Consider the following 27099-nt stretch of genomic DNA (forward strand, 5'->3'; position numbering starts at 1 on the left):
CTGCCGAGCCACTTGCCCAGCGTCCGGTCGCAGCATCCGGTTGCTTGTCCAGCGTTCGGTCCTGCATCCGGTCACCACAGTGAGCTCATTTCTTCGCGATCTTGCGTACGGTTTGGTTCCAATCTTCATGCTTAGACTTTGCTTGATCTCTTGGGTCTTCTCTTGTGCTCCTAAGGTCTTGCTTGAGGTGTTGATCATCGGATCATCATGTCGCCTTCGTCCAAGTTACGTCTTGCACCCTATTGAACTATAAAACAAACACTTGTAAATTCATTAGTCCAATTTGGTTGTGTTGGTCATCAAACACCAAAATCCAAAGTAAATGGGCCAAGGGTCCATTTTCCTTACATAAGGTAGAGATATGCAAACTTCTGTCAATGACTTTGGTATTTTTACTGAGGTATCGAGAAGCGTGCAAGCTTCTCCCTAGTCCTCATTGGAGCCCCTCGCAAGAAATCTCTCGCAAGGGCCAAGCTCTCGGTCAGGTAACTCCGTGGATAGCCCCAGGCCTTCCCCGCGCGCTCATCGTCATCTTCACTATCAAGCTTCTGGCCAAACCGCCGCAGGCCTTATTCCCTTCGGTACATGGTGGCGGCCACACTAAACACTAGGCCTCGCAAGACTACAAGCCCTCCGGTGTACAACAATGGTGCGCGCAAGCACCAAGTGATAAGAGGTATGTAAACCTCACTAAACACTAGGTCTAAACCTAGAGCAAGTGTATAAGCGGTGGTCTAATCAACCTAAGCACTTCTCAAAAGCACTTACGCTAATCACCTAATGAATCACTAAGCACTATGCAAGTGAAGATCACTAAAATGGTGTATCAACACCCTAGATATGTTTCCTCAGCTTTACACATCTCAAATAGCTGGTTGGAGGGTCTATTTATAAGCCTCACTGAGAAAGTAGCCGTTGGGGACGAAGTTCCTCTTTTCTGCTACTGACCGAATGCTACTTTCGTCCTAACCGGACACGTCTGGTCATCCCGACCGTTAGAGCCGCGATCAACTGATCGGACGCTGATGGCGTCCTATCAGATGCCACTGGACGCGTCCGGTCGCAATTTCGTCGCTCTAGAACCTCTCTGTACTCGATCGAACGCTATAGTCCTACATCTGGTCAATTTGCCGTCAGCGTCTGGTCAATGCTGAATGTGTTGCCGAGATGATGAACAGTGCTATCGGTGCGTTCGGTCACTTTAATGTTCAGTGTCCGGTCGATGCTGCTGACACCTGCTGTTGTTGAGCCTCTTGATTGGAGCGTCCGGTCGATCACCTTTCAGCGTCTGGTCACCTCTGTGAGCTCGTTTCTTTGCGATCTTGCGTCCGTCTTGGTTCCTATATTCGTGCTTGGACTTTGCTTGATACTTGGGTCTTCTCTTGTGCTTCTGGGGTCTTGCTTAAGGTGTTGATCATCGGATCAACACGCTGCCTTCGTCCAAGTCACGTCTTGCACCCTATTAAACTAGAAAACAGTCACTTATAAATTCATTAGTCCAATTTGGTTGTGTTGGTCATCTAACACCAAAATCCAAAATAAATGGGCCTAGGGTCCATTTTCCTTACAATATACTTTCAAGCTATCGATGTTTGCGCATATAAAGAGATGTATACACAGGCATGTAATCTTGCAAGATCATATCAATTGTGCTTGTGGTGTGGCCGCCATTATACGAGGGGCGTGAGGCCTTGACGTTTTGGTCTAAGCTCACCTAGTGAAGATGGCTGGAAGGAGTCTCGAAGAGACCACACGAAGACTACTTGTGAAAGAGGAGGACCCATGGGCTATTCACGGAGTTACCCAACCGAGCACTTGCCCTTGCGAGGAGCTCCAATGAGAATTAGAGGAAAGTTTAAAGTTTTCTATACCTCCATAAAAATTTGCATTGTGAGGAAGTGTACATTCCCTGACCCTTTATATTCTGCAACTATTTTCTTGTATTTTTTTGGTCGTGTGCTTTTACTTTTCTATTCTAACTTGCTACTACTTTAGTTGGTAGAATTAGAATCTAGGGAGTAAAATTATTAGACGTTAGAGGTAGCAACACTATAAATGGGTTATTAACTTAGTTTTCAAATGACTATCATCAATTAGGCATGTTTGCTTGAACTTATCAACCAGCTTATCAACTAGAATCTACAATATTTTTCTCTCACAACAAAAACAGCTTCGGCCGGCTTATGAAACAGTTTTAATACCAGCCAAACATCCACAAGCGCAGTGTTTTTTTTAAAAGGAGATCATGCGCCTTTATTGAAGGCAAGTAGCAATCACTTGATCTGATCCTTGGGCCTTCGATACAGAGCTCTGAATACGGTCATCCAACTGTAGCATACTATGCTACTGCCGTACAAATTGGATGGGCCCAACTCGTCCAATCCAAAGTCAATTGACATTTATACACTGTAATAAATACCACAATACATCTCAAACACCGACCAATCCGTTCCATAAATACACCCACAATATAGCTCCTCATCGCCAAAAAAAACCCAGGTTTACAGCTATTACAAGCCACCCTCAATTAAAGAATGAAATAATTATGTTAAAATTGAAAGTATAACGCCATGCCATTGAAAGATAGCATGATTTTCCATCACAAACCTTGGAAGCAGGCAATGCTACAGACCAGCCATTTCCTTTTTCTGTACAAAGAAGCCTTTCGAGATGCCATTCATGGTTCTAGTAGGTAGGTTACTGGGCTAGCGAGTGGCACCATGGATTCAAGATATTCGGTTCTCCATCGCACGTCAACTCATGCCATACTTCTTCGTGAATGGTCTGCACCAGTTGGCTTTGGATTCAAGGAATGCTCTGCCCCAGCAATGCTTTTGGGTTCAGAAAGCCTCTTCAGTCGATCGCTGAGTGATTCAGTTGTTCCATTTTTCTCCTTTTTCAGCCCAGTGAAGTTTGGAACTGATTTACTAAGTCCATTCATACCGTTCGCTTTAGGAGCATCATTCCCTGGACCCTTTCCATTACCTCTTGCGGCGATCCTCTTTTGCCTCTCCAATTTAAGCCTCTCCAATCGCTTTATTTGCTCTTCTTCCTGAAAATAAGAAAAGTTACTAGCAATTCAACTACACAGATGATAGCATTGTACAGTTTGTCAATCAGATTTAGAAACATGCCCGAAGAATGAAACAAACTCTGACAAACTCAGCTCCAAATATATGCGTGGGAAAGTAATCGCATGCTCGGTTTTCTTAAGCTTTTTTCAACAATGATAAAACATCAACTAGGCAGATTATCATATTAAAAATTTAAAAAGTAATGTAATACAAAGTTATGGAGTAGGATATATATCCCCTCTTTTTTTTCTGGATGCAGAGTACATTATACATAAAACTCATAAGATTTCTGAAATAGGGAAACTATTGCTGAGGTTAACTATTTGAAATTCTGCCTTACAAGAACTGCTAGCAGGCATGTAATATTTCAAGAAACTGTACCGAATTGTGTTTAAACTTAGCTAGTTGGCCATTTGAAAGGGTGATCACAAAACAATAAAGCCTTTTATCCCAAGCAAGCTGGTGTAGGCTAGAAATGGAACCCACGGAAGGGAAAATGGAATGAAATGTGAAATACCTGTTCTTTCTTCAGTTTCTGAAGGTCTGCTTTATATGCACGCAGGTTCTGTGCACGTTTTTGTGCATCATTCAGTGGGGTCCTTGGTGCTGATAGCCTCCTCAATAAGGCATCTTTCCTTCGTTTATCTGAACCATCCTTTGCATTCCTTGGCTTCTCTTTCTCTACCTTCTGTACATCACCCTCAGTAACTGGCACGACATCCTCTGTTTTTGCATCTTCCACCTTCACAGTAGTCTGCATGTGGCTATCATAATCCATTGCTGGATCATATCCAAATGAAACATCTTCAAATCCACGCTCTGGCACCAATTCATCAGGTTCGTAAAAAAGCTGATGCCCAGCCTTTTCATCTGATGCTTTCTGAATTCTAGAAGGAAGCTCAACATCTATGTCAATAGTAGTTCTGCTTTCTGCTCCGATATTATCCTGTGAGCTGGACCTAAGAGGAATCATAAAGGACTCATCCGCCACACCATTCCTATTCTTGTCCTGCTGAACAGGATTCTTGTACTGGGCCTCTGCAAGAGGATCCAACAAACTATGTCTGTCTATCTGACTTCCCTGACCATAAACCATGAAGTCATCACCTGTCCCTCTCCTGTACCTTCCTCCACCCGCTTCAATCTCCTTTATTTCACCATCCATATAGCTTCTCCCTTCTCCAGACATAATAAGTTCATCATTGGACATGACCCGGATAGCTCTAGTCCTCCCATTGGCTGAATCAAAGCCTACTTTGTTCCGCTCATAGACATTGCCACCATCTCTGTCAGCTAAAAGAATAGGATCTGCTGTGTTTACATTCTGTTTTCTCCTTGACGGGGGTTCTTTCTCACCAGCAAACAGGTCTGCATCACTAGATCTTGTTTTTTCTTCTGCTCTCAACAAGAAATTTTGGAATGCACTCCAGTTACCTTGTTCAGCATCGTGGCCATTTGACGTTTCATCCTTGCTATACTCATCTCCCAAGTCAAAAATAGTTCTCCTACCCTCCTTTTTCTTTGAACTTGTGCTTTTATGCTTCCTTTCTCTTGATTTGGAGTGTGAATTGACACTGTCCGCAGACTCAACTTCAGAACTTGATTGTGATTCACTCTCTGATGAGCCATGCTTTTTAGATGTTACATTCACATTCTTGATAACAACTACACTAGGCTTCTTCTTTCCAGACCTCTTCCCCTTTCTATGTGACTTGCGACCTTGAGAACTTCCTCTATCTGAACTGCTATGGTCACTTTCAACATCAAGAGTTTCTGAGTCCTTACTATCCGAGGAGTGCTTCCTCGAAGATTTCCTTCCTGAGTAGTGGTACCTGGGATCATCCACTGGAGGATATGGAGGGTAGTATGGATTCACCCCAGGATAGAAAGGCATGCCATGCATAGGATAAGGTGGGTAAACAACTGCACCAGATGGATGCATTGCCCATGGAGGATATGTAGCATGAGATCCCATCTGCTGGCTTGACTTCTGATCTGCAAAGCAGAAAGAAAATATTTTCTCAAAAATGGGCAGTAAGAGAAAATCTAAAGTGCTTAACAGAGTGACAAGAAATGAACTAAATCCATGATTGCACAACATTTAAGTATAACTCTGCTTACTATTTAAATGATTTTTCTTAATGCTTGAAATAACTTGGTTAAGGCAAAGCTGGATAAGCATTGCCAAATGCCAACCAAGAGAAAACTACAATCTGGTTCATTCTTGAATAAGAAAAGTAGGATAGCACATCCACCTTAAAACAGGAATATAAAACTATAAATGAATTCCCACAAATAGAAGGAAACTAGAAACATAGAAGAATATTGTTTTTTCTTTACTAGTAATGTTAGTGGTGCTTCATTGGTAACATTCTTAGCTTAAAAGAAAAGATATTCTTTTGTGGGTGGGTGGGTGGGGGGTGGGGGGGGGGGGGGGGGGGGGGGGGGGGGGGGTACTTTCATTCAATGTTCAAAATTCAAATGCCATGCTTTCTTTTGGGAAAACGCAACAACTTATACCAGCTTTAGCTCCATCCTCGCCATTTGCCTCTCCATTAATAGACCCTGATTCCAGGTTTGGCTTCATGTTGTCTCCCATGAACACAATGCCAGATGCGTTAAATGGAGGAAATTCAGAGCGTGTAGACATTGCTTCAGGTTCAACTTCAATCCATTGTCCAGCTTCATGCTTCTGCTTCCACAGTTCGATGAAATGTGAACATGCCTTCCTGCTCAATTAGTGAAATTGAGGCAGTTAAACATGTAAGATCTATTGACAAAATGTTATTAGTTTGATGACAGACACTGACTAAAACTTGTGCAATAGTATAACTTGATCAACAAAGTTCAATAACACTACCAAGGCAGGGAGCGTGCAATAGTACAGCTGTTCACATCTGAATAAACCAAAACATCTGAGCTATCCACAGTTCCACACTATTCTGATTTTATGACATGCTACAAAATAAAAACGCCAGATGATACAGGCTTCATGGGTAGCATCTCTAAGGTCAAGTTACAACTTAAAAGCACAGAAGATATCAAGACAACTAGTTCAGTCCAGCATATAAAACCACCGAGTAATTGTAAGGCTATACTTACATCAGACGTGCAGCACCAAAGCGCTCTGCAAACGCAATCAAGTAACCCAAGTTGTCAATGTCAAACCCAGCAGCCACAGCATGAGCGAAAGCCATAGCCTGCTCTTTTCTTAACACATTTTTGCGGGTTTCAAGCACTCTGAGCAATTGAACTCTGCAATTTGTAATGCAGTTCTGTTAACAGCTTTCTACTGTAGAAAGACACTTACAATAATAAGAAACTAAACATGATCTCAGAGTATATATGCTGCTTGTAATGGAGATCAAGACAATAGAACAGTGAATGAATAATGATGTTCTCATATATTTCTCCATTAGATGCCTTTAATTCATAATTCATTTTGTAGAGTATGACTTTATACAGCTCTATTAATGAGCCGAGCCTAGTTCAGTTGGTGGGTGATGTGGGCAGACACCCCCCATCATCCAGGTACAAATCCTATTGGACTCAAAAGCGGGTGCCTATTTCTTCTTATTTACAACGCCACCTGGTTTCCTCCTAGGTTGGTCTGAGTTTATACAGCCCTATTAGCCAAAAAAAAAAATGTGAAGACTAACAAATAACATTCTACAGGAAAAACTGAGATGTGTAAGTACTTTGAATTCTCCTCATGTGCTGTTGTTTCATTCTGCATTGGTGGCATTGAATTTGACCCAGACTGTCATTGATCAAATATCCCAATCAGACTGCAGTGTTGTACCATAATACAATCACAGAAACAAAATTTGGCTTGTCCATATATTCATACCTTGTAGACAACAATTGCCGTGGCTGAATCAGGATCATAATTTGCCCGTCCACCTATCAGTGGATGGATAGTGTCAGGCATGTTGTAGAAATAAATAAAAAGATATGGCAGGCTGTGACAGGTAAGGGCGTAAGGCGAATAAAAGGATGAAACAGCTCGATCCATTCCAGTACTCCCCTGAATGCAGAACATAATAGCATCCAGAATTCTCTGGTTGGAAATAAGATATTACTAAATATTCAGGACTTTTAAAAAAATATAGCTTCATATCTACTCCCTCTATTCCAAATTATAAGACGTTTTGGCATTTCTAGATACATTGCTTTTACTATGTATCCAGACATGGTGTATATATCTAAGTGCATAGCAAAACCTATGTATTTAGAAAAGCCAAAACGTCATATAATTTGGAATGGAGGGAGTAAATTATTTTGATCACACAGCAAACTCAACCTACTTACTTCATAACATTAAACGATAGTAAAGGTTGTCCATAAATCAGACTATGATCCCTAACGTTTTGGGAGTTAAATGATAAGTACCAACTTAATGATGGCCCTTGATGTCATGTCGCATCAAACTCCATGATGACTAGATTCTAAAATAATCGTAGTGGATTGCACCTAGCTTTTCTTTTTGGTAGCCCAATGAAATAATGTTTGAGATTTAGACAATCCTCAAAGGCATGCAATATTCTATACAACAGGCTCACAGAAAGAATCAGGTTGGTGCGTGTCATACTACCTTCATTGCTTTCAGTCAACTTTCTTCCACGGTCTTCGACCTTTTAAATGGCACAGCAAGAATACGTCATCTTTCTACAAAAGAAAAACACACAGCAACTACCCATAAGCTACAAATCTTCTGCACTTACAGATTTTAATCCAAGACTGTCGTTGCTCTGGATAGCAATGGCATCCTCAAGCTGCAGGATCTCAGACTCTAGTGTTGTGACTCGCTCAAGGACCTCCGGAGTACTCACAAAACGCACAAATCTGCGAAGAGTTGACACAAGAATGACCCAACAGGCAAATAGGCAATGCCAGGAGTAACTGTACTACAGTAGTATAGATATCTAGACGCCAACCTCTCCACGGTGCCTCTCGTGAACCACGGCACATCGAACCCTGAGTTTGGTTCAAGTGTGATCGAGTAGCCTCCTTTGGCAATCTGATCCTGGACGGCCTTCAGGTGAGCCAGGAACGGTTTCAACAAACCAGATGCAAACTTCTCCTTCCGGCCATTCGCTATCAGAACCAAATCGAACCTGAAAGGCGAAAACAGTACCAGGACAACTTCCGTCAGAGACCTTGGACAAAACAGTAAATTCCATGACAAAACCTGAAAGAGAACTAGTCTACTCGTCAGAGTACCTTTTTTAACATTTCTCTAACAAATGTCTAATATGTAGTTACTACTACAAATACTACTATACAAGAATCGCCGGATCTGCTACTATAATTTTACAGGCAACGGAGACAACCAATCATTTGTTGGGCCAAATTCCAGTCCTGACATGGACAAAACCATCTTAGGACAGTGTAAGTAAACAGAACTGTTCTCCAAATGGAAGCTTCCGAGTACCAAACATCAAAATGCACGGCACATGAACTGTCACAAAGACCAAATTTTGTAACCGCAAAATATTCGTAAAAATCTGTTCTTGCTCCCATTCCAGAAATCAAAACACAAGGAACGAACGAACGATCGATCCCCCGAATCAAAAGCCGCTTCATGAGCAGATCTATAGGATGCTCTCACCTGGTCCGGGTGGGGGTGAGCTGGAAGACCACCGAATCCAGACGGGCGTCGGGCCTCATCGCCGAAGAACTCCACGCAAGAACCACTCCTCTCTTGGCTCTCCCACTCCTCTTTGTATCAGATCTTGCGGCCAAAAAGCGAGCGCGCAGAAACTGCGACAAGAACCCGGCGCTTTGCTTGTGCCGGATGCTAACCTCCCCACTAGGAGAAAAAAAGGACAAGCAGAAAGGAGCAGCAAAAGCGGGGCGGTTATAAATCGCGAGCAAATGCTGCCCCGGCGCCGAGGGGAGGAAAATATCCCAAGAAATTCAACAGCGTGGAGGTGGATGGAGGAAGCAGAGGGGAATGAGCAATCAATTTCCCCGTACTATGAACCTCGATGCGGTGGCAATAAATAATTCCTCGGCACAAGAACAGTGTGCTGCTGCTGCTGCTGTGCTGCGGAGTGTGAATGCGAGCGAGCGACAGAGAGAGAGCTGGCGTTTAGGCCCTGCTTAGATTGCAAATTTTTGTAATCTGGACACTAGCATATTTTGTTTGTATTTGATAAATTTTGTTCGATCATAAACTAACTAGGCTCAAAAGATTCGTCTCGTAATTTATAACCAAACTATGCAATTAGTTATTTTTTTACCTATATTTAATGCTCCATGCATGCATCCAAAAATTGATGTGATGAAGAAAGAATGAAAAAACTTAGAATTTTAAGACAATCTAAATAAGGCCTTACTTATGGGCAGAAAAGTTTTTAAAAATTTTTTCCAACTACCATAAAAGAGCTAGTTTGATACATGTAGTACTAAATATAGATAAAAAAAATTAATTGTACAGTTCTCGGTAAAATCACGAAACGAATCTTTTAAGCCTAATTAGTTCGTGAAGTGCTACAGTAACCCGTGTGTGCTAATGATCGATTAATTAGTATCATTAGATTCATCTCGCAGTTTCCTGATGGGTTCTGTAATTTATTTTTTTATTAATATAAAAAATCTCTCCCGACATCTTTCCGACACATCCGATGTAACACCTAAAATTTTTCAACTTCCTAACTAAACACACCCTAAATTGGCTGCAAAACCATGGGCCTTTTTGGCTGAGCCCTCTTCTTGTATTGTTGCTAGTATTAGCCCGTGTTTAGTTGGCTGAATTTTGAAATTTGGGTTACTGTAGCACTTTCGTTTTTATTTGGCAATTAGTGTTCAATCATGGACCAATTAGGCTCAAAACGTTCGTCTCGTGATTTTCAACCAAACTGTACAATTAGTTTTTTTTTATCTACATTTAATACTCTATATACGTATCGTAAGATTCGATGTAATAGCTACTGTAGCATTTTTTAAGAATTTGGGTTTGGAACGAAACGCGGCCTTAGCACTAATGGCATTGGCATGCAAAGCTGGTGCTTCGCCGATGCTTGCAAGGGAGACTGCACTCAAGCGGCATGTCTGGGAAGGCGCCATTTCAACCACCGCTCCACCCTGCCACTGCCAGCTGGAGAAGAGCTTGACATGAAAGGGACCTGACAAGTGACAAGGAGGTTTTTTTTTTCATGTATCACGTTCACGGCTTGAGAAAATTGACACTAGCCAGCAGGCACCAAGCTTTTCTGACCTTTTTTTTCTTTGTCCTGTCACGGTAGGTGCTTTGGCAGGGGCGCCAAACTGTTCTTGTGGCGTTTGGTCTTTAAATTATCATTTTGCTACTTAATTGGCATTTTTTTGTCGGATCAATTCATGTTTTCCCATTATTTTGCAATTGCCTGTTTCTCTGATGTGCAAGACATGGTTGAGTAAATCATGCAATAATAACATGCAGAAGGGTTATATACTTATATCCTGAAAAAATTTAAGACTTATTTTTCCTTCATCTCATATAGGGGTTGAAAGTCATTCACGGCGTAGGATATTTTCAATTGGACTGTTCAAGTAAAAGCATGCTCCCTAGAAGACCGGGATCCACATAGATGACTTGCAACAAATTTAAATTTTCTTTTCTCGTGATATTTAGATTGCTAATCAAGAGTAATGGTCCATAAAGGGTTACTAAGTCGAGCGGAATACAAATTATGGTAAACAACAAATGTGCGCTCGCAATGTGCGTGACTAGAAAATTTTAGCCAATAATGAATTCTAAAAACATCAATGTCACTTCTATTGTAGAACCATATACTAGTCTTTAGTTATTTGGTTTTTTCCCATAATATATAGCATATCAAGTGTATGATTGCTACGTCCTAATTATAAATTTATCATAGGATTAAGGAAACGTTGATGCTCACAAAACTAAGTGAGTGGACAGTTCATCTGTTAGTATCACTTGTATATCAGCTGCCGACAAAACAGAAACGGCTGTGTAGTGACAATTTTCAAGAGCTAGTTGGACCTCTACCTTTTTCTCTTGAGATGTCCAACACCAAAAAGGAAAATATATACAATCAGCACGTAGTAGCAGGATGATATTATTCAGAGCAAGAACGAACTAATAACCGGAGGTACCTTTCATTCTTTTTAAGATGATTGGGTGGCGCCTCATCATTTTTTTTTTAAATGGTGGTGCTGTACCGACAAGTGCATCAAGTTCGCTGGTATCAAGTCAGCACTTTCCACCGTGGATGGGGAGGGTTGCATTGGCCCGAGCTGTCTCACGTGGTTTTGTGCTGTTCTTGCCAAGTTGCCAATGGCCACGTACGGCTGCCAGATGCTGCAGCAACTTGTATATATCCGTATATTTTTAGCAGTACAAAGAGAAGCCAGCTAGTTGGAGTTTAGCTAGCCAGAGATTCATTTGGAGGCGGTCCTTACTACGCATTAATTATAACGACTATCCTGATAGTATTTCATATCAATCGGTATCGGTTCTAATAAGATCACACAGTTGGTCCATTACTTGCTGCAAATGAATGTCTTTCATTCGTCACACACTACGTACAATCCGGATTTGATGATGTACGCAGATACTTGCAAAGTCACTGTCACAGTCACACTCACCTCGAATGCTTTATCAGTACAAATACATGTATGTGTATATCCCTCCTCAAAACTTTGGGATATACGAGATATGGCACCTCCATCACATCTACCATATTCCATTTCCCTATATTTTTTAAGAGATCTCCTAATTATATCCACATCTCTCCTAAAGATGGAAGACAATCCTTCCTCTCCTATCCGTAGGTCCCACACTGTCCCTTCCTCCTGACGTGACGCCACCGCACCACTAGTCCGCTCCCCCGACACGCCCGAACTTGCGCAACATGATGGCACCGCCGGCACGCGCAAACCTGGATGCCACCATGGCTGCCCCGGAGACGCCGCAGGGATCCTCTCATCTCCATGGCCACCTCCGGAGACACCTTAAGGGATCCTCTCATAATCGGAGAAGATGTGTGTCGGGTGGTGCCCGTGGTGCTCCCCACCCTTGGTCCAGAAGTTTGGTGCCCTCGCCCTAGACTTTCCCGACACACTGTCGCTCATAGGGAAGTGGTGTAACATAGAGAGGATTGGGAAGGGAGAAGGAAAATTGATTTAACTATGACATATGGGTACCACTTATCATGATAGGTATAAGATCAGTATTGGGTAATATGTTGCAACACTGCCCTCCTATATGTTCAAATTGCTTTTAAGAGATCTCTTATAGCTGATTATGGGAGAGAGTGGATAAGACATCGGGTAGAGATGCTCTTAGCCTCAATAAAAAGTTAAGCTCCACGTTGTATTGATGGGGTGAAGCCAACCTAGAGCTTGTTTGGTTGGCTGCATATAGCCTGACCTGGCTCGTGGGATACATTTGGCTGTCTATGCTTCTCCCAGGCAGCCTCGGTGCAAGCGTCCCCTGTAGCCTAGCTCACAGGAAATAGATTTGGAATTTGTTTCTGGGTAGCCTGGCTCGTGCTAGGCTATGTGCGCGTGCACGCGAGAGAGCGACAACATAGGTGCGAGCCAAGGATTAAGGCAACCAAACAGTTGCTCTATGCATGATGCATCCTAGCGTTGTAAATTAAGGCAACCGAACAACAACAGCTTGTATGGCCATAGTCTGGCCAGAGGAGGCTTGGCTAGCCAGATGCGATACATGACCTCGAGATGGAAACCAAATAGGCCCCTACTCCTTTTTCTTGTCTTGTACCTATCGCTTTCAACATTCTCTCTCATCTTCTCTTCTCTCCCACTCTTTCTCCTTGCAATGCTATGGTCCCCCACATTTTCATGGTTTGTCAAGTGAAACCATCGGTACCTCTGGAAGCTATTGTCAAATTCTGCGAAACCACTCCCTCAAAATCACTTGGGGCGTGATTGGTTGTAGAGCAAGCCTTGAGCCAGGATGGCCAGGCTGTGCAGGGTCGAAGAAGTCAGGTTGAGTTCGTGCAAGTGGTCGTGTTTGGTTGTCTTTGCTGTTGATTCAGTATGAGACGGGGTTGTGTTTGGTTGTATGCATGCATCAGTATTTTGGGTGTCTGACATATGGGTCCCTGCATTCTGGGTGAATCAAGTCATCCTGCACCATGAGGGAAGGAGAAATCCAGAAGACTAAGTCATGTGGGATGGAGGAGGGCAGATGAATGAAAGGATACAGGCGAAAGGTGCGAGTAGGGCAACCAAACACGCCGCATGAATGAGGTCAGACAACTAAACGGTGCGAGGACGGTCCGGTTCGGCCAACCAATCACGCCCTTGGAGACTCAGTGCTTATGTGGAGGCTAGGTCATACAGTCAACCAGGTGCGTTGGGGCTAGCCTTATACCGCATACTTCAGCAGAAACGATGGTGTTGACGTTTTTCTCCCCCTTCCTCCCTCCCCTCCTCCCCTCTCTCAAGATACATTGCAACTATAAACAAGGTGGCAATGGCAGAGATAGGGGGACGAAAGGGGGAGACTCCACTAAGCTCCTGCAAAGTTTCCACTAAAAAAATTAAAATTAAATTAAATTTTGAAAATTTATTCTGTTGGACCCAAAAAAATAAAGAAATTCATATCTCTATCAGCAAATTTCTTCTAAAAAATCTATTGTTTTTTTTAACCATTGGAGGTAAAATCTAGGGTCTAGATCATTCTCTCCTCCCAACCTTATGTTTTCCTTCCTCTCTCCCATTGCCTTCTTCCCTTGACCTTGACCGCTACCCTATTTGTACCGAGTTTTTTACCAACCTTGGCGACCACCACACCCCCTGCTCGGGCTACCGCACCTCCACCTCTGCCACACGCGCGTCTCGTCCCTGCCCCTGCAATGACCACACCTCTCCTTTTGTTCTTCGTGCTGGCCGCCGTGCCCCACCCCTCTACTTTCACTGTGTTGGCCACCTCCTCTTCCACGCTGGTGACAAGCAACCATGCCCCGCCTCTCTCCTCTATGCCACAGCCCTCTTCCCCACCTACATAAGTGGCCTCACCTTGCGTCACTGATCGAGTTTGCCCTACCCGCATCGCCGAGATCCACAATGCTCATGTCGGTGGCCCCTCGGAAAGACTCGCTGGTGGTGGCCTCATCGACTATGACGCGGCCGTGGTGGAGCGAGAAGGGACGGGTATGGGAAGAAGATAGGTTTGGGAGGAGAAGATATCTGGATTATAGATTTTTGTATCCAATGGCTAAAAATACGACATTTCCAACCAGAATTTGTTGATAGATAAATTAGTACTCCCTTCATTCTAAAATATAAGACATTTTGGCTTTTTTAATTAGATACATATCTTTTTGCTATGCAATTAGATATACACTATGTCTAGATACATAGAAAAAACTAGAAGAATTCCCCACGTGTTGCTGCGGGAATTTCTTAAAAATAAAACCGTTGTATGTATTAATTTGAGCTACATGTTCTTGCATTGGTTCTAGTCAAAATTTATCAAGCTAATGAAATAATTTCATAAAAAGTATCACAATATTAAATCAAATTATAAGACGTGCTTTGAGGATGCAACGACCCATTACCTAGCAATATATGTTTTGCTACGCATATACAGCCCGCACTCCTGTATGCTTGGTAGAACATAGAATGAATATACCGTAAAGTTTGAACTAACATACGTGCCACCATCTAAACTAAATTAAGAGAAAATAAATTAGCAGTTAAGAAAATCCTTAAATTTGTGTATTACAAAGACATAGAAAAAGAAAAAATACACAATAAAGAAGAACTTTGAATGTTTAGAAGAAAAAAAATAGCAGTGCAGATTGCCAATAAAATGTGGGATGTGGCTTCTTCTGCTGTTGAGGCCACAACACTTGAGAGGATCTCTCTTAAAGCTTGCAACATGGAAGGGTTATAACAAACAACTACAATTAGTTAGTACCCTGTACCCTGTACATATGCTGCTTAAATAGCTGAGATGGACCATGATTATTAAAAGGCAGACTGTTTCTTTTGGAATATCAGGACGACATGTGCTTACCGGTCTATATGGAAAGCTCAGCGTGAAAAAATGTCAATGACCAAGAACGTGCACAGTTGCACAGAAGCAGTACTTGGCGTGCCGTAGACAGTCTGTTCGCTAGCTGGTTTTAGTCAGGATTTATCAGTCAGACAACAGTATTTTTCTCTCACAATAAACTAGCAACAACCGGGTTTATCAGTCCAGAAACCAACCAAGCTGAATGGTGAAAAGAGAGAGGCGATGTGCTGCTACTGTGCTACATATCTACTTATATGAGATTGGAAAGAGAATCGTCCTGCCGTACTTTTTCAGTCAACGAACAATATTTTTCTCTCGCAACAAATCAACCAAGAGTACTCTCAACCAAGCGAACAGGAAAATTAGACAGAGGGACTGATCACCGAGGGAGCTGAACAGATCCTCGTCTCTTGGTTCGCTTGGATCTTGAGTTGAAGCGATGCCCTGAATAATTGAGTTGTGCTAATGCCTTGGTGGAGTGCGTTTGCCATGGGAGTGGAGGATTCGAGAATCATTGATGGAGAAGGGTAAGAGATAGTCTAGTAGCAGCTTAATTAATCCGGCATGAATAATGCATGCGTTCGTCTGGTTCCAACAGGGCAGGTGCCGGATAACGTGGCTTAAGAAGATGCCGGAGAAATAACCTAATGAGGTTTTCTTTTATAAGAATATAGGATAATATATCTAGAAATATCAAAACGTCTTATAAATTGGAATAGTAGGAGTAATAATTCTTAACAAAAATTATAAAAAAACACACATTTCTAGATCCACTTGTAGAAATATCAAAATGTCTAGAGAGAGATGTCGGACTCGATCATGCGATCGCTATTGCATTAGAACTAGTTGAAGTAGAGAACTAAGTACTAAGTAATACTGTCAATGAAAAGGTTGAGTAACATGTGGTTGACTTGCTTTCATACACAGTATAGTGCTTCTTCTTTGTCCACGTGGCCCCTCTATTTCCACGCCTGCAGATCGGTATGGACCTGATAGATCCCACCTAAACTAAGCCCCCAAATCATTAGCGCATCTGAGACTGACAGAAGCGATGCCAAAGGGTGACGTCCGAAATACACAGCGACGCGAGGTGGTACGTGAGAAAGTGGCTGTGGCAGTGACCAGCCGGCTGCCTGGTTACCAGCCGGCTGGCTTGTTTTGTCTCTCACGAAATCACTGTTCACGTCCTGCCAGAACAGTATTTTTCTCTCACAACAATCAGCCGGAACAGTATTTTTCAGTCCTGCCGAACAGGTCCAGGGGCAGCACAGCACGCGGCCAGTGCCTGCGCCTGCTTAGGATTCCCAGCAAGACAAGCCTGGAAATCGATGAGGGGCAGTGCAGTGCAGGGTACAAAGGCCGGACACCACCAGCTGCGCTGATGCGTAATCGGATTGGAAATCTAAAACAACAATAATGGACAGAAAAATGGAGGCCCGTGACGACGCCCCGTCGTCTCATGCCTCGTCCCCTCACCGGCCACGGAGTTTTTTTTGTTACATATAAAAAAGAAAGATTTTTTTTTGCTAGATTTAAAGTTGAACTCTACAGCATATGAAATCTACATTGGCCTCGGACAGGCTGAGGATTTAAGCCAGCAATAATCCCCTTTTTATCAAAAATTCAACTCCTGAATAGAATTTTTTTTTAAAATTCTTTAATTTGTTCATTAGTTAAACATGTTTTTGTTGTTTTGGCTCCGTTCAGCTTGTTGAAACTTGGCTGAAACTGGCTAAAAATACTGTTCCGGCTGAATTGTTGTGAGAGAAAAATACTCTTCCAGCTAAAAAAAATAAGCCGAACAAGCCGATTTTAAGGTAAGCCGAACGGAGCCTTTGTGTTGGTGGAATTTGTGTGGTGCGTGTAGGTAGACTCATGATCATATCAACCGGCATAATAGACATGTGTAGTTCACACAAAACAAAATTCCAAGAATACTGGGCACAACATAGTAAGGACCACGGATGCTTTAACCATGAGAAGAATAAAAAGATACCCCAAAATAGACCCAAGCAAAAGTTGAGACGTGCCAAGTCTGCAACAATTATGACTAGTTTTGGGCCTAGAATATGTGCCCCCAGACCCTCCTAGTCGGCAGGTAGAGGCTTTACATTTCGAACGGGGCCTAGGCTTAGGCGGGCCATATCGAGTTTTTAGCATAAACACAAATGAAAATAATGTTTGTGACCAAGCTCAGGTCGAGAAAAATTTTCTAGGCAACGATACCTCTATCCAAGCTCTGCTACTAAGATGAACGAGCTAGCTTGGCGAGTCAGGCTAAGTAGCCCGAGTTTGCTTAGGTCTACCCCGGAATCCCTCTAAGATCATGGTAGTAGTAGCTAGCAGAGTCTAATGAGCACATGGGACACAATGCCATCTAAGACATGGTGCTAAAATTTGGGGTGAGTGACATTTCAAAAAAATATTAGCACAGAGAAGGATATGGCAGCACAACCAAGGGATCCTTGGGTTCCACCTAGGTGGCTTAACAATTCATCGTCCTTCCTCCTCCTTTGATGCCAGGAAGGTTCATCCACACGTCATCTACTTCTACATTCCCTCCTTCTTCCCCATGTGACCTTCATGTACTCATCATCCACTATAGTTGTTAGGTGGGTGGGGGTTTGGGTTCTAGGTTTGGTGCTCGACGATTGTCAAGGTCAATCTAGATCTCTCTGAGGATGGATGATGACTAGGGTTGTAGCTAGCTAGAAGGGGGGAAGGGCGAAACCATTTGAGTGATAAGAGTATATCTAATGAGAGGAATAGGAAGTGGGGTAAGTTTAAGCTCGTTTACGGTAAGATAGGGTTAGAGGCGGAAAAGGATGACACATGGAGTTATGATCGAGGTGGCACTCGGTGCCACTGCAGATGAAAGTGGTGGCCATATCTAGACAAGAGGTCACAATGTTACAGAGCCATCAATGACTAGGTAGGTAGTCCAGGGGTTGTGGGTAGCCGATGATAATCAGCATGTCAATGGGCAAATAAAGAATGAGATGGGGCTGGGTGACAAAAAGAAGTGCCTGGAAGTGTGGAACATAAATAGCCTTTGCATAACCGGGCTAGGAGTAGCGACAAGGAGACCGCTTAATGGTGGTGGTGATTTATGCGAGTATGTGACATAAGGGCACCCTCAATGGTTAGAGCTAGAGCTCTAAGTCAACTTCTTCAATAGTGCTAACTTTTAACATATAGCTTTTAACATAGATGGCTCCACATGACATTCTCACATAATCTTGAAATATGTGCAAGAGCTAGCTTTTCTCTCTCTTCTATTAAAATATGAGAAAAATGCTTAGAGCTAGCTTAAAAGCCAATTGTTGGAGCTGCCAAAAGAAGCGTTTTTTAGTCGCGGAGAAGCAAATAATCAAGAATAAATTGACTCAATAATGCACCGTCACAGAACAGAGGGTATATATGGACCTACTTTGTTGGAGTGTTGTTGTTTGGTTGCATGTTAGCTTGATCGGGACTGCAAGGGTATGGGACATGAGAGGGAGGAAAATAATCATAATTTCACATGCGAGGGAGAACAATAATCCTAATTTCAGAAGATGGGTACTAGGGCCTCGTTCACTTTGCAAAAAAAGTGAACCCGATGAATAGTACCACTTTCGTCTTATTTGGTAAATATTGTCTAATCGTGGACCAACTAGGCTCAAAAGATTCATCTCGTGATTTCCAACTAAACTGTGTAATTAGTTATTTTTTTTACCTACATTTAATACTCCATGCAAGCGGCTAAAAATTGATGTGATGGAGAGAGAGTGAAAAAACTTGGAATTTGGATGGCATCTTAACAAGGCCTAGATAGTGTGGGATGGATGGAAGGAGATTACTTGGTGCCCCGAAGATAGATTGTATGACTGAAAATTTCAAGTGACATTTAAGAATATAGAAGAGTTGAGTCGGAAGCATTAACTGCAGTTAGTGGAAAAAGTTATAAACTATATACTGATATTCTAGATTTCCTGTTCAATATGTAGCCTTTTCAGATCCAACCCATCGCCCCTCGGCTTAATCATTTGTAATTGTACCATAGAAATCTCGAGATAATTAATTTGGTGGGGGGGTTTCAAGACAGGGCACTTCCCTACACGTTCAAATTATTTACATGTTTTGGAGCTAGCCACTGCATGGATTTTTTTGCGCCTTATAATTTTTAGATTAGCAAGAGGACAAATTACGGCAATCTCTTCCACAATGATTGTACCACACAGGCACACTGTCGGTGTTGGTCTAGATCGGCGCAGCTGCTGCCTGATTTGGGCAACCACTACTTTGCCATCACCAATTGACCATCAATCGTAGCCCTCCTGCTGCGACCTGTGATTGGCCCATGAAAGAGATCAACACATGCAGCGACTAGCGAGTGCTCGCCATGTCAGAGCATGTTGATGCTTAATTATTGGTTAATTTACTTCTAAGTCTCTGTAGTAGGGTCAGGTCAGGAAGAATCTGGGAGAGTTAATGATGAACAGTAATGATGCTGTTTGATGCCATGATCTCCTTTTTTGCTGAAAAGAAATCCCAAAGTACTGATGTGATTATTGTTCCCATGAAGATTATGAACGAGATGATAATCATGCATGCATCTTGCTTCAGAAGCTTATTAGAGCCTTAGAGGTCCCAGCTGCCTTTCTGAGGCTGGGCGGGCCCTTGGATCCTCTGGTTTAGCCTGCTCCTCCCTCTTTTTAATACCATGCAAGTTAGTATTTAATCAGGGCTTTCAGGGTTTTGTGATCGACCTATGTAGGTCTGAGTATTTAATCAGGGCCTTCACTTCAGGCAGTAACAGGATTAGACGAGTAACTAAGTATACGGGATACTGTACTGAAAAATCCCTTACTACAGTCGTTGTACAAGCATGATCGGCGACGTGCCGTCCTGCAATATGATCGAGGTGGCAAACAACTCTGCTGCCCATGCCCATCAGGCCATCAGCCCATGTTTCAAACGAGAGGGCCGATGAGAGATACTGTAATATATATACCACCATGAGGCCCGGCCCAGTTCATCGGCTCCCACGACAGGTCCCACTTCGGCCACCCAGACACACGTCTCCTCCATTTCTGAGGTCTTCTTTCTGCACCCAAAGCTTCCTCCCCATTCTTTTCTCTTCTCTTCTGTCGTCCATCTGAGTCCTGAGTAGGTGAGTGCACTTTGTAAATTTGCATTGCACTGAATATTTGGAGGAGGCTACACGTATGCTAATTACTTCTATCAAGGCAATGAGGCTCTGGGATCGGTGTTGCTAAATGCCAATCTTTTGCAGAAATTGTTGGTATGATTTCTGTTTACTTGGTTGGTTAGGAGCAAGTCAAAGTAGTAGCAAGCCTGTTGGTTCATTAAGGATATAGTACTGAGGATTTTGTTTTTCAGATTCCCTTGGTAGTTTTATTGTCATGAGATTCAGTATTCAGCGTGGAACATTACGTGTGGTCTGATGATCTTTCAGTACTAGTGTCAATCATTTCATTGATCGTCTAGCCGCTTCGATGAAGTTAGCGTGATAATCGTGTCTTCTGTCTTGTTCCTCTTTCTGGTGAACCGAGGTGATCGATTGGCAGTTGGCGCAATGCCTGTTCCTGGTTATCTTTCTAATTCATTTGTGTAACCAACGTCGTCATGCAGAAATAAAATGCAGATGGAGGGGACCGTGTTCACACCCTCCCTTGAGGGCATGAAGCATGTCAAGTCGGAGAGTGGCGTGATTCTGACCAAGCCGTTTCTCCAAGTATGCAAGCAAATCCTTCCAGTGCTAGGTAAACGAGAGATGTTTTGCATGGAGCTCATCACCGATGAGCATTACTAGTACCTTGATGTGGTTAGAGAAATGGCGTTCTGATTCTTGGATCATTATTGCAGAGAAGTTTGGGTCAGCCATGTCGATCGTCAAGACGGACATAGGAGGCAATATCACGGTAAGGCGAATCCGTTCCCGTTGCAAGTTTCATATATGTGCATCTGACTGGCTGCTACTGCAGTTTATGATGCCACATTCTTGATCTTGTGCAGAGGCTGGAGACAAAATATGCGTCGGATCCTACAAAGTATGAGCACTTGCACAGCTTGGTGAAAGTAGAAGTCAGCGCCAAGACAGCCAAAAGCTCTAGCAGCTGTACTAATGGCCTCCTCTGGCTGACAAGGTAATAACTCCCCAAAATTTGCGTATTTCAGCATGTTTTTGGAGATCGTATTTCAGTGTTTCATTCATCAGCACAGCACATATCAGTATTGAACTGTTTTCTGCATTTGTTTGTCGACAGAGCCATGGACTTCTTGGTTGCACTGTTCCACAATTTGGTACAACATCCAGATTGGCAGATGTCACAAGCTTGCAGTGACGCTTACAGCAAAAAACTGAAGAAATGGCATGGCTGGCTGGCGAGTTCGAGCTTTTCGGTACTACTCCTTACTAACTTCTAAGCTCCGGATGAATTTATCATACCTTCTCATAATCTATCAACTCTCCAGTAACTACTACTGATGATGTATGTTAATTTTGTTTTAACGCCTGAAAACTTCAGTAACAACTTGTTGTGCCATTAGCTGGTGAGAGGCACTTTACAAAATCTAATGCCACATAATCTCAGGTTGCCATAAAGCTTGCACCAGACAGGAAGAAGTTCATGGAGATCATCAGTGGTTCAGGCGACATCAACGCTGATATTGACAAGTTCTGCGCAACATTCTCCCCTTTGCTTGCAGAAAACCACAAGTTTCTGGTAAGTTCAGCCCAAATTACTCTACATTTTGTGTAACCAACCCAACATTTTCTGAAGGTGAAGTTTTATCATATACACCTGTGTCTACTTTGCAGGCCAGTGTGGGCATGGACGATCTTAAGGCATCCTAATCGTTTATCATTCATGTTCTGTGCTAAACTTACACAGAAACAAGCACCTGTTGAGAATTTGTATCGTGGGTTCTGAGTGTTAAGTGTAACACCTGTTATACACTCCTTGTTATCCATAAATTCTCTTCACCTCTGTTTTTTGTTTGCATTAGATCGTGGTTGTTTCATCCTCCACAGTAATAGAGTCCGTAACCAGATGCCGTGACATACAAAACCAAGTCCTCCTATCAAACTCCCTTGGTTGTTTTATTATAGCCGCATAAAAAACCACATTTTTGTTCTATTAATTATTTATACAAATGCAAACACAATGTTTTGGGCTGATAACATCTCTCCATCATTTTTTATGATGTTTGTTGTGCTATCCACAATGTTTTGTTACAAGCGTACAATTTTTTGTTCCTATAATTTGCATGATTTTGTTATAGGTGTTCAAACATTTTGTTCCTCCTGTATTTTTTGTTCAAGAATAAACCACAATCACCATCTCCTCAATGTGATCACCTCCATCAATAATGTTGGATCCTTCGTATAAAACATGACGTAAATTGATGAGTACATGGTTATAGGTTAATCATCACAGGCAGTTCTTCCAACGTTTAATAATGTAAAAGATGAGCATCAGCAACATGAAAGACTGAACCATGCAAAGAAGAAACAGCCAAGATGGTTTGGCAATGAGAGTGGTAGTAGGCTTCTCAAGAACTTTTTCATCTTCATAAGTGGTTAACAGATTGGCCTCATATAACAGTTTTTCCTCGATTGACCTTGAGCTTGGAGCATAAGAAACACAAAAGGCAACATAGCAATGGTAAGAAACAAACATGAAAACCAATAAGAACTAGACTAGAGTTCCAGTACCTCACAAGCTTAAGGTCATCATGTTTTTGTAATCCAGTACACATGGCAGTTTAGTTATCATCATAGGCTTAACAAGAATATCAAAGACAATTACAAAGAAAATAGTTGGAACCGAGTGTCAAAAAAGCCATGAAGCCTTGGGACACATCCATCCCCTGCAATCGAGCACTCTAGCCGAGGAGCAAGCAAAAATTCAGATAGGGATCATGCACTTACAGCGTACCACATATTTAGATAAAAAAGTTAGTGTACTCTAGATCTGAGCGTGGAACCAGAGGGAAACAACAAGGAACAAGTAGATCAGGAATAACAGGTCATAGATCTGAGTATGTAAGAACAAGAACCCTAGAAACATGGCACAACTCAAACAAAATCCGCACATAAATCAACAAAAGCACCACACAGAGAGGGAGAGGTGAGAGGCGCAGGTGAGGTCTACTATCACGGCACTGGAGGACCACATGAATCCGTCGGTCAAGGTCGACTTCGGCGGTCAACCGAGATCGACGGGGAGCAAGAGGAAAGGCGCACCAGATCAATGGAGGAAGGAGAGGCACGAAATGGGGGCGGTAACCCTAGCCGACACCCGCGCTCGCCGAGACGGGGGCATCTCCTGCACTCGCCCAAAGCATTCGCGCCAAGCATCGAGTCGTCCTACATCAAGAGAGAAGTGGAAATCAAGAGGACGGAGGTGTGCGGGATGGAGGGGGGGTAGAGGTACAAGACCGAGTAGGCGAAAGATGCGAGGAGGGAAACCAAACACGACGCTGGAACGAGGCCACCCAGGTAAACCGTGCGAGGACAGCCCGCTCCGGGCTACCAATCAGCCCCTAAGAAGACCCTGTCCATAGCATGCCAGCGTGGGGAAAAATCATTTATGGGACCAAGTGTAGAGCTAAAAGGTCCTAATGGCTAGAGGAGGATGAATAGCCTATTAAAAATTTCTACAACAACACTAAGACAAATGATTAGTCAATAAGATGGCGAAGCAAATTTTGCGCTAGCACTATACTTGGGGTTGCAAGCTATAACACCCTTGGTGTTACACTGTATAGCTTTTTGCTAAAACACTGCATGAGCATCATACTTATGTGTGCATGCATGAATTATAGAGTGTCAAGCAATATACATAACTTGAAACGTTCATCGGAAAACACAAAACGAATGTTATATTTTATGTCGTGTTGTATCACTTAGTGTTCTAAACGAATTTTTACTGAACGAAAATGCTATAGAACACATATGCGAAACTTTAATAAAGTTCGTAGTACAAACTTTGGAGGTGACGGTGAAATACTCGCGGTCAAGAATGGGAGTCACTAGCTAGCTTAATTGGTAGCCTGGAAATCAAAGTTGACGTAAAACCGATCGAAACTTAGTCACTTTTCTTAAGTCTGAAAATGGGTCGACAAAGCCGAGTTCGATAATTTTTATAGGAGGATCGGGTTGGGTAGTGGCATGATTTAAGGGTTTGTTTTAGTAGCTTGATATACCATCTCGAGCGTAAAATGGTAGGTTTCGCAACTGGATCATCGAGTAGGGGTTTTGGGCAGCTTTAAAAAGCGTGCAAATCACTTTTCCCGGCCAATTGTAGCGTCTGGGCGCGATCACCGTGCCGGCACTCGTCGTCGCCATGCCTGCTGCCCAATGCATGCACCATGCATGGGCCACCGTGCTGGGCGGCCCTACCACATCGTCGTTGCTGTGCCCTGGCACGCCACGCACGTACACACACGCGCACAACCGTGTGGACCTGCACCGCCATCACGTCTGCCTGCCGCCCTGCCGCCTCGCCCTCACCTGTGCAGTGCTATGAGTGCTTGGCCAAACTTGGTCATGCCCGCATGTGGCCTTGCCATGCTTGGCCTTGCCCTGTCTGTATTGCCAGTGCATCCGCCTCGATGCGACGCTTGCGCTAACTGGCGCCATGCCACCGCGGCGTAGGATGGAGCCGCCGTCGTCGGCATGCTTCATACTTGTTAGTGGTAACAGTAGGTAACTTAGCACCTTAGTTGATAGGACTAGCTTAGTAACTTGATAGATGTATTTTCATCTTAAGAGTTGCTGTTGCCATATTACTAAGTGTTTCATCATCATTTCATGCATGTAGATCACAAGTTGGTAGAGTTTGTGCCCGTGGACGAACAAGAATATGACAAGGTCGTTGAGGAGTACAAGGAGGAGATCCTCATGCAGGAGGGAGCCCTGGAGCCTTTTGGTGCTGACTTTGCTGACCCTCCGCCTGCCCAAGGCAAGCCCCGATGCATAACCCCTATTTTTAATGATCACTGTATATATATATATGATTTGCATTTACGTTACAGGTATTTTATGGAAACCACATGCATAAATATATCTACCTATGAGTCCTACTAGTACAGGTCAAGTAGCTGCTATGCTCAGGATTTTGGTAGCGTGAGTAACCTACCGTTACTCATAATAGGTGATAATTATGATTACTCATGATAAAATGGTGGAAAGAAAAATGGTGACCGAGCATGGATATGGTTTGGGTACTGGTGGGTGTAAGGGGCTGTGTCCTACGGCCAACAGGGCATATCTCAGTTACACTTTTTCCCTGTCTGTGTCAGTTAAGGACTGGTCATTGCAATGGACGCTAGGCAAGTCACAGATCTATTATCCCGAGCACATACTTGGGTATGGGCGTAGGGAAGATTTGTTGCTCTCTTGTCATGGGTTTCGGCTCTTTTCGAACCGACTGATTGGAGGCTGGGATGGTGGAGGTCCTTGCACTGTACTAAGTCGAGGACTTAGAAGCGGAGGCTTGGAGTCTAAGTTTGGATGGGGACATAGACCCCTTGATAGGAGGGTGATGGGTTGGTCCTGCTTGTGTTTAGGGTACAAGTGGAGTGTGTGTTTTCGAGGTACCCAGCTAGGGACATTGATTCATGAATCACCGCTGAGTCGGTACGGCTTGTCTTAACTCTAGCATCGTAGTAAGAACTGAAAGATGGAAGGTGATGAAATGGAACTGATTGCTCAACTCTTGCTTGAAAGTAGAACATGTGCTTACATAGAATGGATAGATAATAAATTAATACGGCTATTAATAATATCATAAGTAAGGACTCACTAATAGTATTGCTTTCTGTCAAAAAGAAAACCATCAAACCATAAAGCTTATCATGTTCATTGGAGTCGGGAAATTATTCCCACTAGTCGAATAAGTCTTGCGAGTACATTATGTATTAAGAGTTTATTTACCCCTGTTGCAGGTAATGCTTGAGAAGTACAATTGTGTGGAGGATTCTTCTGGGGGCACAGACGGATCCTCGTTCGTTATCGCTAGATGTTTATTTTTAATTTTGTTGTTTAATATTCCGCACTCTGACAATTGGCAATGTAATAATGAATTTCTATGAACTCTGGATGTATGAAATTCATTAAGTATTGTAACTCGTTCTCATTATTGGATTCTTGGGGAAAAATGTTGATCTTTTAGGTTCTCCCTTGGGGTGTGCCTGACGGATACCGCTCACTGTAGCTTGCTTTCGGGGTGCTTAGTGTCTGGTGGAAGATGAGCGCCTCTGTAAGTGTGTTATTTTGGACAGTTCTGCCACAGTTGGTACAAGAGCCAATAATGGGTTACGAGGTCATCACTCTTTTCCAAAACTTAAAAATTTGACCAACAGAAGTTTTGCGAAAAATAGGATGCGCTAAAGTTGTGTAAATAAGTATAAGCCCTAGCAATATGGTCTATCTAGGATAGCGACACTGGTTTATCTAATCAGTTTTCTATAGGTACACTGACTTACATTGCGTAAGAAATCACTTAGCATATGGAAAGTGAGTGTGAGATGTGCCAAAAATTTGCGAATGCCGCTATATTCCAGCTTGAGTGAGCGTGCAGGCCAATACATGCATCATGATAGTAGCATCTTGCTTAAAACTAAAGCCCCCCTACACGTATAATTTGGATTAGTAAATTGACAGGATAAGAAAATGAATGCTTTAATAAATGTCTTATCATCCTCTAATCCCTTGTTTCTGATCCAGGAGGTTGTCCTAAGTGGTTGGTTCCTATCTCTTATAGATGAATCTGAGGTCCGGACGTGGGAGCACCAGTGCCGGTGCATGCCTCGGTCTCGACGAGGGCCAAGGCGAGAGTGGCTGGGCTAATGAGCATGGCAATGGGGAGAGCCATGAGGCTCCACTTCTGGCTCCTCCTTTTCCGCCGCCGCCACCGCCGATGACTCACGTGGAGATGATGGCAGAACTGATGGCTACTCACCGTGAGTCAGCCCGTGCCATGGTGCTAATGGCACAAGCTGTCGCTG

The 27099-nt window shown here is 43.1% G+C and overlaps 2 protein-coding genes across 6 annotated transcripts; one reads left to right on the plus strand and one right to left on the minus strand.

Annotated features, from left to right (window-relative positions):
• Positions 1-2376: 2376 nt before the first annotated feature.
• On the minus strand, positions 2377-9106 carry LOC136531780 (COP1-interacting protein 7-like). The gene is made up of 10 exons (XM_066524423.1): positions 8686-9106; positions 8012-8191; positions 7799-7919; positions 7669-7708; positions 6925-6977; positions 6773-6834; positions 6177-6329; positions 5595-5803; positions 3592-5069; positions 2377-3052 (listed from the first exon to the last, which is right to left on the minus strand). The coding sequence occupies exons 1-10, from the start codon at positions 8742-8744 to the stop codon at positions 2759-2761; spliced, it is 2649 nt and encodes an 882-aa protein (XP_066380520.1). The 5' UTR covers positions 8745-9106; the 3' UTR covers positions 2377-2758.
• A 10986-nt stretch (positions 9107-20092) lies between these two features.
• On the plus strand, positions 20093-22189 carry LOC136531782 (glycolipid transfer protein 1-like). Of its 5 annotated transcripts, none has more exons than XM_066524427.1 (7): positions 20093-20158; positions 20716-20846; positions 20950-21005; positions 21100-21230; positions 21351-21486; positions 21678-21809; positions 21905-22189. In XM_066524427.1, exons 2-7 carry the CDS (start codon positions 20723-20725, stop codon positions 21938-21940), a joined length of 615 nt encoding a protein of 204 aa, XP_066380524.1. In that variant the 5' UTR covers positions 20093-20158; positions 20716-20722; the 3' UTR covers positions 21941-22189. The 5 variants fall into 5 exon arrangements, with proteins under 5 accessions (XP_066380524.1, XP_066380521.1, XP_066380522.1 ...); XM_066524424.1 differs by lacking the exon at positions 20093-20158 and adding an exon at positions 20186-20636; XM_066524425.1 differs by lacking the exon at positions 20093-20158 and adding an exon at positions 20186-20365 and having other exon boundaries at positions 20464-20846.
• The last annotated feature ends 4910 nt before the right edge of the window (positions 22190-27099 follow it).

This window comes from Miscanthus floridulus, unplaced genomic scaffold (assembly GCF_019320115.1).
Source record: "Miscanthus floridulus cultivar M001 unplaced genomic scaffold, ASM1932011v1 fs_435_2_3, whole genome shotgun sequence".
Classification (NCBI taxonomy): domain Eukaryota; kingdom Viridiplantae; phylum Streptophyta; class Magnoliopsida; order Poales; family Poaceae; genus Miscanthus; species Miscanthus floridulus.

Excerpts from the sequence above, each read along its gene's own strand:
- LOC136531780 (XM_066524423.1), bottom strand. The coding sequence starts at position 8,744 with ATGAGGCCCGACGCCCGTCTGGATTCGGTGGTCTTCCAGCTCACCCCC. Across the intron at positions 6,978-7,668 it reads GTTGACTGAAAGCAATGAAG|GTGGACGGGCAAATTATGAT; the intron begins GTAGTATGACAC and ends ATCCACTGATAG. Across the intron at positions 6,330-6,772 it reads GCACATGAGGAGAATTCAAA|AGTTCAATTGCTCAGAGTGC; the intron begins GTACTTACACAT and ends TACAAATTGCAG.
- LOC136531782 (XM_066524427.1), top strand. The coding sequence starts at position 20,723 with ATGCAGATGGAGGGGACCGTGTTCACACCCTCCCTTGAGGGCATGAAG. Across the intron at positions 20,847-20,949 it reads GCAAATCCTTCCAGTGCTAG|AGAAGTTTGGGTCAGCCATG; the intron begins GTAAACGAGAGA and ends TCATTATTGCAG. Across the intron at positions 21,006-21,099 it reads ACATAGGAGGCAATATCACG|AGGCTGGAGACAAAATATGC; the intron begins GTAAGGCGAATC and ends GATCTTGTGCAG.